The sequence below is a fragment of the Oryzias latipes genome, chromosome 9 (genome assembly GCF_002234675.1).
Source record: "Oryzias latipes chromosome 9, ASM223467v1".
Taxonomy (NCBI): Eukaryota; Metazoa; Chordata; class Actinopteri; order Beloniformes; family Adrianichthyidae; genus Oryzias; species Oryzias latipes.
In genome coordinates this window covers 5,634,996-5,648,111 of record NC_019867.2, presented here as the reverse complement: position 1 = coordinate 5,648,111, position 13,116 = coordinate 5,634,996, and the positions used below count along the sequence as shown (strand labels likewise).

At 40.6% G+C, this 13,116-nt stretch overlaps 1 protein-coding gene across 3 annotated transcripts in view; it reads right to left on the bottom strand.

Moving 5' to 3' along the window:
- Positions 1-13,116, bottom strand: part of arl15 (ADP ribosylation factor like GTPase 15) — a 103,006-nt gene that overhangs the window by 56,063 nt on the left and 33,827 nt on the right. For all 3 annotated transcript variants that reach the window (XM_004072151.4, XM_020705733.2, XM_011478867.3), the window contains exons 2-3: positions 8,986-9,130; positions 7,814-7,873 (exon numbers count right to left, since the gene is read on the bottom strand). In XM_004072151.4, coding sequence (XP_004072199.1) covers positions 7,814-7,873; positions 8,986-9,130 — 205 coding nt within the window. The remainder of the gene's footprint in view (positions 1-7,813; positions 7,874-8,985; positions 9,131-13,116) is intronic.

Here is a 13,116-nt window from a genome sequence, read left to right as displayed (position 1 = left end):
AGTGTAAGAGAATGATGACGGGAATCACTCCAAAAGGGTCAGTTCAGAAAAGTTATGAGACTTTTAAAACAAAGGGGGAAAAAAAGAGTTGGTCTCAAGGTAAATATGATGGGTATTGAATGGCTTTAAAAACAGCATGTCATTGTCTCAACAAACTTTGAGTTTGTTGAGACAGAACAGACTTTTGTGAATGTGCCTCAGGAAATTTGTATAACAGTTTCACATTGCTTTTAACTCAATAAGTATCTGAAACCTTATAGTTTAGTACAAATAAATTCAAATGACAGAAGTCAAATAGGGAAAAAAAATCTCTGACGGAAAATAATTTCTTTCAACATATCTGTTGTCATTTACACAAGTCAAACATAACAGCGGCTTACAATTAAAAAGATATAATTTTGATAGTTTTAGTACATCTGACATGTTTTAGATGAGAGTGTGATGACTATATATGAACAAAAACAGCCAAACACAGTTTTCTTTGATTTAGATTATTTCATCCACAAAGTTTAATAGTATTTTTGAATCCATCTGCAAGCTGCAAACAGCAACCAATGATCTACATTTGAGACATCTTGAAACCTAATCTCTGGATCCATGTGAGCTGCATGAGGCCAACATTGAGACTTGCTAATATTGATGCCTGTTTGGGTATCAGCAGGTATGGTTTTAGAACTACATTGCTCTTCTCAGTGATGTCCACCCCCATTGCTCACATTTATTGGCCATTTTATCTTATACAAACCTTTTCTAATGTTTTTTTTTTTATTCTTTTCACTCCATTGTTGAATACCATACCTGAAACTTACCACTCGAAATTCAAACCAACAAAAACAAAAGGGCTACAATGAGGTGATGGTGGCTGGGATGACTGGAACATAGGGGAAATATTAGGGCAGCATGCCTTAGTCACATGCACCCATACGGGTGCTGCAGGTTTTTGGGTTGTCCAGGTTTGTGGAGGGTCGTAGACAGGGACAGCTGCATCTTAAAGGGAGCGCAGGTGTGTCTTGCAGTTCCCTTTTAGCTTTTTTGGCCACCTCAAGGGACATCATGAAACTGGAACACGTGATTGTCATGTGTGTGGTAAATGTATGATGAAGTATTTGTAAAGATAATGTAAGTTACAGACACTTATCAGCGTACAGTAATTTTAAGGCGGACTCTTAGTCATTAGTACGTGGCTCCTTACCGATAGTGCTCAAAAGCTGTATGCGGTGTGCAGTTAATATACAAGTGCCAGTGGGATACCCATAGGATGTCCACACAAACTACACTCTGATTGAAAGGAGCACTGTGCACTGTGCACTCCTTTCATGCATGAAAGGAGTGCACACTTATCACTTAAGTAGCACTACTGTGTGCCTTCACTGGATTTGGGAGGGGTTGGAAAAATTGAAAAATACGTATGACGTGCCTGTGTCTCTCCTACTTTACGTTCACGTGTTGTTTAACCATTTAACATCAGCCACATCTATTTAACACACTTTTTGAAAAATTGTCAATCGTCAAACCTTTACGCAATCACTGTGAATCAGCCGATTCCGACAAAAGCAGCTTTGCATATCGGCTTTGTCCTGTTATGGGTCAGAATGCATTAAGGCGCCAAGTTGTTTTTCTCCGTGTTGTAATTGTCTGATTTACGCTGATTACATTAACACTTCACTACTGTAAAGTGCTGCATATCACTACAAGACCGCTTTTCTCCACTTCAAAATCCACTGGAATTACGTCCATTGTTTCAACGGTTAAAGAGTAACAGTAGGCCGGTGACTGGAAGGTCGGGAGTTCAAATCCAGGCCGAGTCATACCAAAGACTCTAAAAATGGGACCCAATGGCTCCCTGCTTGACACTCAGCATTAAGAGGTTGGATTCGGGGGTTAAACCACCAAATGGTTCCCGAGTGCGGCTGTATCTGCAGCTCACCGCTCCCCCAGGGGATGGGTCAAAAGCGAAGAGCAAATTTTACACACCTAGGTGCGTGACAGCTAATGGGACTTGTAACTTTAGTCAAAAGAATGTAAATTCTGAAGCTAAAGCTCCAGTGTTAAAGAATTAAGTGTTGGCTACAACGTATCGCCCACAGCATGGTCGTAGAAAAAAAAATGTGCATGAACGTTCTCGCCCAACGGACTCATCGAAGGGTCTAATATTTTAACATTTTGTGCGGACCCCTGCATGCCCCGTACAGGTTTGCCCATTTTTCGCCAGCACCCGTAAAGCATATATATAACAAACACCACTGAGGAATGAGCTGGAGTTTGACTGATGCCCCTCAGCTGTTGCGACATGCGTCCTCAGCAATGTCTGGTCTCAAGTGAACATTTCCCGACTGAACATCAGTTCTTTTTATATAGCTACAAAATAAGCAGCAAAGATTATTACTGAAAATTTACAGAGTCGATGTTTGCAAAAATGTTGGCTAAATCCTCATAAAAAGTCAAACTGTTCTCTACTCTCGTGTGCAAAACTGAGTGGCACAGCTGTTTATAGTTATGTGAAGCGACTGGTAGTATAAATATTAATTGCCTGATCTTTGCTATTTATCTTAAACTTTACGTAGCCCTCTCAAACCTATAGAAATATTAAGTGCACATGTTGAAAGTCCTCTTTGTTCTCGACATGAGACTGTTCCAATACAAAGGGTTCACCAAGGCTAAATGTTTTAGAAATCCGAACATCAAAAATTGGTTCAGCTAATTCCCTTTCAAGATGCTAATATTTGATCTCATCGTATGTCATGAACCATTCAATCAGAACCAATATGGACCCTACATCAAAGAAGAGGATATCCCCGAATGAGGCCTCAATCTCGGATCGGTTACATTGGTGTCCTCAGAACTTCAAAATCAGAACAACTCCTGCCATCATCTACTCTAAACCAAAATGGCACTTTACAAATTATCGGACTCTAGGAAGTTTCCCTGCTGAGCCCACTTACAAACACGGGGGATATCTGATATTACCAGCCACAGTTCACCTTTGATGGCTAAAATGTATGGGTTTTGTTAAAAGAGGCTCTGGCTTTCTTTGTCTGTTGTTGGTTATGACAAACTAATAGATGCTTGCTCATGCATTTTGCTTGCTTTTTTTTTGCAACCGTCAAACTGCAAAATTATGGTTTTCTTGAGGCTCATCTATATTCAAAAAGAGCAGGCATCAAACATCCTCCCTAAAATGGCATGGCAAAGAAAAATTCATATTCTGGAAAAAAAAATCTCTGAGCTCACTAAAATATTCAAAAGAATATATTAGCCAGACAGGTGCAAACAGTGTGGTCTTTTTAAAATAGGCCACGGCGTGAGTTCCACTCAGCCTCTAAAGCTGTAACTCTTCCACAGCCACCAAACTACAGAACAACAGCAATGCATTGTGATTATTAGGACCACTTTATCAGCTGTCACTGCGTGACATGAAAGCACACTGTGAAATTGCCCGTCTAGACTTGACGTCATATCACTGTCCACACATATACACACACATTTGCAACAGAGGTGCCCTTCCTGCCCAATTCTTATAACCGACACCACTAAGAAACGCTCGCTGGACTCCAGATCAGCAGATTTGAAAAATGGGAAAATGCATCACTTTGCTTCAATAAAATGTATCATGGTGGTGGTGATTGTACATTGTTTAATTGGAAAAATAAATAAATAAGCGGTGTTAAAAAAAAAGGTAACGTCGGGAAAATATTGCATTTCGGTATAACTTTCCTATAAACACAAAAGAAACAGAAACTACAAATAAAAAGGATCAAATGTAACAAAAGCGCCACAAAAACACAAGTGAAATAGACACATCAGGGATGGCTGCACACACGTAGACTTGATCAGCCATTTAAACAGGCGCTTGCACTTTTCCCAGTCTTGATCCAGAGCGCTCAGACACAATGATTTAAATGTTAAGTTAATGTGATGTCTGCCAATACCCGATCAGGACAGCAACCTGTGCAAAATAGAATCAAACAGACCTGAAGTGGAAAAATCTGCTTTGGCTCACTCTGACTGGGGTGTTGTGCAAGTAAAAGACAAGCTGTTCTGGTGTTGGTGCAGACAGATGGCTTTATTTAAAGAAGAGTGCATGTGTTCAGACTGAAAAGTGTAGCTGAAATGTTTTCTGTATCGGCAATACGGGTTAACAGTTGTGGGTCAGCTACACTTAACTGCTTTAAAACCCAGGAAATTTTAATGACAGGGAGAGGAGAAGGCTTCTGATCCAACTCCAAGTATCATGTGAGGGTCACCCTCTGCTTCCCTCTGGACGCAAGACATTTCTGCATGCCAGATGTGGAGATCTCCTTTTTTCTCCAACATGTCAATAACAGAGTTAACAAAGCCAGGGACAGGAAAAAGAAAAAAAACAAAAACATCTATAATCAAGCCTAGTGACTCTTATAGTGGGCAGTCAACAATTGCATGGATTTAAAGGTAAACTGAGGTAAACTAAAGCTGAAAACAATCTGCTTTTTGAAGTGTGGGGGCAGAGGTAGGGCGGTCGACCTGATCAGAAAATCGCAGGTTCGGTTCCTGGTCTGGTAAACCATGTGGCGAAGTGTCCTTGGGCAAGACCCCCACATTATTCCTGGTGGTTAAAGGTTACCGCCAGTGTTTGGCTGGGGAAGTGTGAACCTGTGTGGGTGAATGGGACTGTAAAGCGTTTTGGTATACACCCTTTTTACTATTTTTTCTAGAATTGGTCATTTTAAAAGATATTTTCTAACTTTTCATTCCATTACTTGTTTAAATACTTTACTCAAAATTAGGAGCCGTTCATTCATATATGAATGGAATTGCAGGAATTATTATTGTCATGAGTTCATTAGAATCAGGAGAATCATTGGAAAAAATCCTTCCATCCATCTGCTGAGCACCAAGAATCCCTTTTAGAATCACAGATTTTCTGGAGCCCGTTCCAGCTAGTGTTGGGTGAAGATGGGTCACACCTTAGACAGGTCTCAAGTCTGTCAGACACTAGGAACTTTATTGCTTTATAACTTTGTGTTTGGGCTTATTGGTTGAATGCTATAAAGCATTATTATATTTCAATAACATTAAAACTGCAGACGAGGAAAGGGGGATTCAGCACGTCTGACAGATAAAATTATTCGAGTAACACCGTCTCTGTAATGTTACAAAGACGTAGCTAAAACCCAGTGGATTCAGTTCTGTTATTATATTTATGAAATACCATCATTATTAATCTCTTATGATTTAATCTTGTGGTATTTATCCGCCACGTCTTAAAGGTCGGTCCGTGAAAATACTGTCTGACTTTAAACCGGTTCTGTTTTACATTTAGGTGACAGATGGAACAGCCCGTTAGCGTAGCATCATTAGCATCATAGCATTAGCGTCTAACAACAGCAATATCTCCAAATTCACACTTTTTATTCATTTGTCTGTTGCTGCTGTAAGTGAAACAGCTTTATCCTCCATGTTCCGCTGTTTTATCAGCTTAAACTTAACGCTCCACACATGTGAAGTGACCCGTGGGCAGGAATGTGTCTTCACCAAATTAACATGACTAAGTTTACGCAAACATTTACTCGCCATGTGGCAACTAACCCTCTAACTTTTACTCGCCAAGGAGAAATAAAGCTCGCAACTGGGGAGTGTTATTTTCAGACCCTTTCAAATAAAAGTCTATTGGGATGGACTAAAAATGTTATATCGCGATACATTTAATGATCGTTTCATCGCCCAGCCCTAAGTTAAATAGTTTTCCAAGAATTTTTTTTTCTTCAGAAAGCGGGTTTCCATGTTTTTGATTGTAAGTATAAGTATTTTTTAATAAATTGCAATCTTTCTTTGGGGAAGGAGGAAGTTCATAAAAAGATCATCATTTTCTCCATTTTGTGAACTCAATGCTGAGTAAAGAAAACAAGCCACAAAGGCATTATGAAAATTAAAGTCTTCGTCCCTGCGTCACATCATGTGTCTTTTTTCTTTTGCATCACTGATGCAATGGAATACATAAAACTAAACCAGGCATGTTTGCTTGTTTTAAACCCTCCAGAGACAGGGGCAGGAAGAGGAATACTGGCAGATATGAGAAGTGTTGAGCAAGTAAGATGTGCAGAAGGGGGCTGTTTTAATCAGAGAACCATTTTGGCAGCCGGGTGTAAAAAGGGACTGATGGAATATTATGCAAGACAAGCAACTCTAGAGACTCCACATTTACGTCATGTACATGTGGAAAAGAGAGGATGCTTTCAAACACTAAAACATGTCAACTACTCACAAAAACTGAAACATGCAATCCATAAAATGCTCCAAATGGAAAAAAAGGAAGCAGGTCATCAATACATTTGCTTCTTCTCTACAGTCTTAGCAGTAAATCCTTTCAATGTTCTGTTTTATAGAAGAAAAACAAGCAGTAGACTAAGGTCAAGGCCAGAGAAGGGGTAAGAAAAAAAGAAAAGATTTCATCTTGCTGTGGTGTAGCGGCTGGCAGCTTGTACCAACGTCTCTAAATCAGATGTGTCATCCGTGGGACGAGTGTTTTTCTAACCACAATAATGTTACCAACACAAGACTGGGCTGGGCCCAATCCAGTAAAACCTCTTTTGAAAACCCCATAATGTGCTCTGTCCAAATTTGGAAGCACCCTGGTTGGTGGTCCCCCAATGCCTCTTTGTGTAAAGGTGATGTGTGTCTGTGTGCGACTGAGTTTCATCTTTTGAGAAGCTTACGTTTAGCTAAGGTTTAAAATGTTCTACTGCACCTGTCATGCATCTACAATGCACAGAAAAAATGTTTTGTCAAACTCTACTTTGATTTTGTTCTTTTTCTCTAAACAGAGTGGTCTGCATTTGTTCTGTGCATATATTTCAGCCCACCTCAACTGTCTGTATTAAACAGAACAGCTTCCTTGACTATGCGACTTTTCCAGGAATACCAGTTCAGGTCGTACAGACATTTCAAAAACACTAAGAAGGTCCAGAGTATACACTCTTCTGCACCTCATTTAAAAGGTTTGTGAAGCTGCTGGAGGGATAAACAAGAAAGTGTAGCATCCCTGACGCACACAGTTAAATCTTCTGATGGAAAAACAATTAGAAATATTTTAAACGTCAACCTTTAGAAATGCTGAATCACAAAAAAACAAAACTGCATATAAATATTCAAAGAAAAACAAGATTTAAGCTATTTTGCATACATGTATGTATATTCACAAGTAACTAACAATTGTATGAGTCTGTTTTTTTAACCATGTGGAACCCAAGAATCATTTTCTCCCAGGTTTTTAACACTTATATTGTGTTCGGATCAATTTTGACCTTAACACAATGTGAGAGTTAAAACTATTATTATTTTTTTTTGCTTTTGTTTGTTCATATTTGAAAAGAAGCAACTAACTGTGAAAAAAATGTGGGGGGAAATAGAAGAAAATTAAAACCAAGAAAAAAAACTGAATAGTGGCATGTTCTCCCCGTGCATGCGTGGGTTTTCTTTAGGGACTCCGGCTTCCTTCCACCCTCCAAAAACACGCTTCATAGGTTAATTAGTGACTCCAAATTGTCCCGAGGTGTGAATGTGAGTGTGTATGGGTGTGTGATATGTGGCCCTGCAGCAGACTGGAGACCTGTACAGGATGTCCACTGCCCTCGCCCACAAGTCGCCGGGATAGGCTCCAGCAACCCCGTGACCCCGAAAGGGACACAACGGGTTTAGAAGATGAATGAATGAATGGATGAATGAATGAATGAAAGAATGAATGAAGAAAAAAAACAGTTCCCTTGCGTTGAGTCCTAAATGGTTCTTTAGAGGTCAGATGCTAATGTTAGAATATTATGGGACAGGTATTCCTTACCTCCGAGTTCTTTTACATTCAAGATGGCATTTGGAAAAGGTACCGCTTTGATGTTAAAACCTATAAAAAGAAAAACAATCATCCATAATCACAATAAATTAAAAGTTTGTGCGGTAGAGTAAGTAGTTTGCATGAAATTTATCAGCATAATGTCTCAAAAATAAAAAAGGTTTCAGATCGATAACTTTCATCTTCTAGCTTCCTGGGAGCTAAAGTAAGTATTTACTTTAGATCAAACAGCTGGTAAACACATAAAAGACAGGCATGTTGATGTAGCACAAAAAAACCTTGTGTCTCTTTGTGTGGTCTGAATAAGCAAAAAACAAAAAAAATAAGATACAGAGAAGTGTTTTGCTAAAACATTCGATCCAACAGGGAAAAGACATCTGAGGTGTGACCTTGTCTCTTCTGGTCTGGTCTGTCTTTGGTTTAATGTGGGGAAACATTGGTGGGGCAGTTTGTGTTGCTGTTTTGGTGCATTCTTAAAAAAAAAGAAGGAAAAGAAAGATTGAAAAACGTTATATTTTAATTGTTGTCACTCTTAAAAATTCTGTTTTGATCACATTACAATAGAGCAAATCATTACGTGAGCAAAAATCGTCCTTTTCAGTCATCCCTTTGTTTTAGATGTTGGCTCACAGTGCTGATAGTTACATTTCTTCCCAGAAGAGTTGATGACAATCATTCTAAGCTGTGGTCTTTTTCTTAAAAGGACTGGTCAAGAATGTACTTATGCTAACAGGAGGCTTTAAATTTAGGCTCTGCACGACAACGTCTAAATCTTACACAGCGCTTCTGCAACAGCTCAACATCTCCGCTGTCAGAGGCAAAGGGAGAAGAGGGGAATGCCGGAGGCCGTCAGGGACTTCACTGCATATATGGAGAGTAGTGTTGACTACCAGGAAACTGATGGAAGGACACTAAAGCCTCCTACTCTTCTGGACATATTAAACACAAGCCTAGCTAAAGACAAAACACTTGGCTTTGGCTAGTGACATCCCTACATACGCTCTACTACAAAACACTTTTTCTGGACTGCAAAGCTTCACAGTCTGGATTCTATTTTGCTTCTGTGATCCCCCAAAAGACAACACAAGGCTTTTTAAGAAATCCTTACAGAAGCAGATTGCAGAGTTGAAGGGAATAATGTGTACCACAGCCCTTAAACGTACCTGTTGTAGGACCGATGTCGTCGCTGCTCTCACTGCAGAGGCGTGACAGCAAGCTGGACTTTCCAGCACCTGTCAGGCCAATGCACACCACGTCATATTCTGGTCTCGGAGGTGGGGGTCCTTTACAGCACAGTGCCCGAAAACACTGAAAAAAGGGAGATGTTTGCATTAAAACGACAACATTTCTATTCAATGTAAGCCTAAGTCACATGCACCTGTACAGGTGCTGTGGGGTTTCGTGTTGTCTGTGCCCATAGAGAGGAGCGGGCACATCTTATCGGCAGCGCCAGTGTGTCTTGAAGTATTTATAGGGCTGCTGTAGGTTGAATGCGCTTTTGACTTACAGGTGATGCTGTTGTACGGTGTCCTAACGGCACACTCTAGTTGTTATTAAGGTGCAGACAAATGCCGCACCCACGAGGTGTGCACAAAGCACGTAAATGCCTGTAGAGCGCCTGTAGGATGCCCACACAAACAACACTCTAATTGTCTAATTTCTTCATTTCTAGCAGTCGGGCTGCCTGCAAGGAGCGCACACGTATCACGTGAACAACACTAACAGCCTCCTTGCCTCCATAGGATTTGGAGGGAACTGAAAAATGAATTATCTGTACGCAACGCCTGCATCTCACCTACGTCACCTTTACTTCCACTTACATGTTTGCTACAAACTGTCATTACCAGCATGGCCGTAAAAGAATTCCCATGAACATTTTCACTCTTCGGGCTCACCGTTTAGTCTACGACCTAGATATTTCGTGTAGACCGGTTGTACGTCCCAAACAGGTTTGTCCATTTTTCACCCTCAGACAGCCCGTATCCACCCATAAGGGTGACTATGGCTTAAGTAGCTAAACTAATTAGGGAGATATTTTTATATAATAAACATAAATGCCATTAAACGTTTTAATACAGTGCTGTTATGACATTATAATAAAAATGGTTTACAAAAGCTGAAAGGACCTTTTGATGCTTTTCGACACGGGTGCTACATGTTTTTTGGACCCTGTCTGATTGGGCCCTTATGGTGGTCAAACATTGGCCTGTCACTTGATGAATCACTGCCTAGGACGGAGGCCCTGCTGTGAGACATTAAGGCCTAAATGCAGTGTGAACCGTGAATGAGATCCTCAAGCGGCTGTGGGGAGATCCGCATCCAAAACCAAAGATATCTTTAAATAGAGAAACTTGTCTGAGCAAGACGTGATGGACACACGCACATGCGAGCACGTGCATAAAGAGAGTGTTTTCGACCCGTCAGCAGATAGCCCTCTTCAACCCACAGTCTCTGTCAGGCAAGACGTGGAAGTCTCAGTGATAAATCATAATGAAGTGGTAAAGGTATGAAACAAAGTCAGGAAAAATCTATTTATTTATGCACATTTGCTTGTTTAGGTTTACATCACGTCAGCATTTGATCATCAAAAGATCAAGTGAAGAACTACATGTGAAGAAATATATTTAAAAAGTGAGTCATACACCTCAGTGCTTATGCATAAAAACATGAAGACAAATACTCTATGTTCCTCTCATGTTTTACATCCATTTTTAACCCACTATATCCCTTTCGGGGTCACATGTTTGCCGGAGCCAGTTCCAGCTTCTGTTGGGCAAAGGTGGATAGGTCGCCGGTCCGTCACGGGGCACGCCATCACTCCCACACACACTCACACATGCACACTTCAGAGTAACCAATTAAGCTATGAAGCATGTTTTTGGACTGTGGGAGGAACTTGGAGAGCCCAGAGAAAACCCACGCATGCCTGGGGAGAACATGCAAACTCCACACAGAAAGGTCCCACCTGGGAATCGAACCAGGGCCACAACCACTGCCCCACCGTGCAGTCCCACTGTCAAATATTTATATTGAAGACAAAGAAATGAGGACACCTGTTAAGAATAAATGTTCTTCACATTTTCAGCAATTGCTACAAGATGAAAGCTGTACTCAGATCAGACGAGTGGCTGAGCCTCAGTTCTTCCTCAGACCCCATAACATCAGTGATCATTAGGGTCAGTTTTCAGAGCCGCGCCAAAACTGAGCAGCTGTTTGATGGCGATGTGTGGAATCTGCTTCACCAGAACCAGACGTCTGCAGAGCAACCAAACCTCTCCGACTTCTCTGTGAACCCACCAGTCTGCTTTTTTAACCTTCACAAAAAAGGTAAGATCACAAGCACTGGCATTGAAAGCAGGTACGTGGAGAAACGGGGTTTTCTGTCTGGCTTTTGCCCCTGCTGCCCCTTTATACCATCAGATTTCCACAAAGCTAAATGGAGACATTTCTGTTACAGATTAAAATCAGCCCTTCATCGACCTCTGAGCTGATCGTTTGAAGTGAAATAGGAAGGCTATTTACATATACTTATATGTCAAATTAAAGATCAAGAAGTTCACAAATTTAACAAAAGCATCCATGAGGTAAAAATGGATGGACAGACTTTATAATCAGATATTTGTCTGAAGTGTGCTATTTTGCACACTTTTTGAATAAAGTTGTTTCAAACACAAATAATAAAAAAAGGTTTGCAAATGGCTTTACTTGTTGAGCAACTTCACATTTCTATACTGCAAAAATAAAATAAAAAAAGAAGCAGTAGAAAGTTGGATGAGTTATTTGTCGACCCCTTAAGAGAACAAGACAACAAAGGAGAGACAGGATTGGCATTTCATTGGCCATGTGGGAGCATACGGAGAGGATTTCACAACAGTTAGTGAAGGAGCTTCCAGGGCCTGACCCCATGGACTCCCCAAGCACACACTGGCCCCCGCAAGAGTGAGAGATGGCAGCTCACACCTCTGGACCTCCTTGACAGCACAAGATTGAGGAGGAAAGCTGGTCAAAAGGCTCACTGGAGAAAAATAAATATGTCAAAAGGCCTTTGCTTACCTCAAAAGCCCCCCCCCCAGCTTTCCTCTCCAAATCCACCACACTGAATGATTTGAGAGACAGTGTGCTGTATAACTGAGACCAGGAGCTCAAATCTGTCTGTCCTATGAAAGTAACCTCCATAAATCTTCATGTCGTTCAGACAAACAGCTGAGAGAGATTATATTCTACATGCAACATGAACGGGAACAGAGGAAGGTAAATACTCTCAGACACAGAATCGGATGGAACCCCTAGGAACACTTAACAGCTATAATTCATACTTCTTGCAGCCGTCACTACAATAACAGAAATACAAATCGGAGCAATTCCCTCATCTTCCATTCTAAGACATTATCGATCAGCTCAGTCTGATAAACATCCCGTAAGTGTTTCCCAGAAAGAATTGCTGAAACATTATCCTGCTGTTGTGAAAGCAGATTGGCTGGGTTTTACGAAAGTCACATTGTTAAGAACTAAACAGGCTTCCTTTGCTGGGAGGAAAGTGATGCATGGTGAGGTGAAAGTAAAGGCTTCATCTTCTTCAGTCCATAAGTGATGTCTATGAAGACTCGCATTCATCCAGGTTGATTCCATCATAGTAGTAGGTTTAGGGGCTGTCATCTGGACTTAGTTTATAAAGTAAGAAGACGTTTCACCTCTTATCCAAGAGGCTTTGTCAATTCTGGATACAATTCAGAATTGACAAAGCCTTTTGGATAAGAGGTGAAACGTCTTCTAACTTTAAAAACTAAGTCCAGATGACAGCCCCTAAACCTACTTCCATAAGTGATCTAAACATGTTGTAGAACCACCGGATTAAGCCTAAAATGGATTATATGTATATGTACCGCTATATGAACCAACGGATTGTATTTGTTCCAAACTGGCAGGTTTGAACACCAGTGGAATACCATGGAGCTGTAAATGAATTCTTACCCGTCATGATGCAATCATGACTTATGTAGCTGCAGAATATGAGCCAGGATCTTTTAGAAAACCACTTGGTATTTTTAGAGATAATAAATGTTGGTTACAAAGAAGCCGCAGCCACCACAGCAGTGGACTGGATCATGTTTCATTCACCCTTATAGTCTGGCAACAGTTGAAGACACTGATGTATGTCGCATGAGAACTTGCTCCAAACTGAGCCACAACAAACTTCCAGTTTGCATTAACCAGTCTACAAGTTAACAAGTTAGTTTAATAGTTTTTAGTTAAATTAAACACATCTTTTGGTAATTAGAGATCCAATGTTTTTT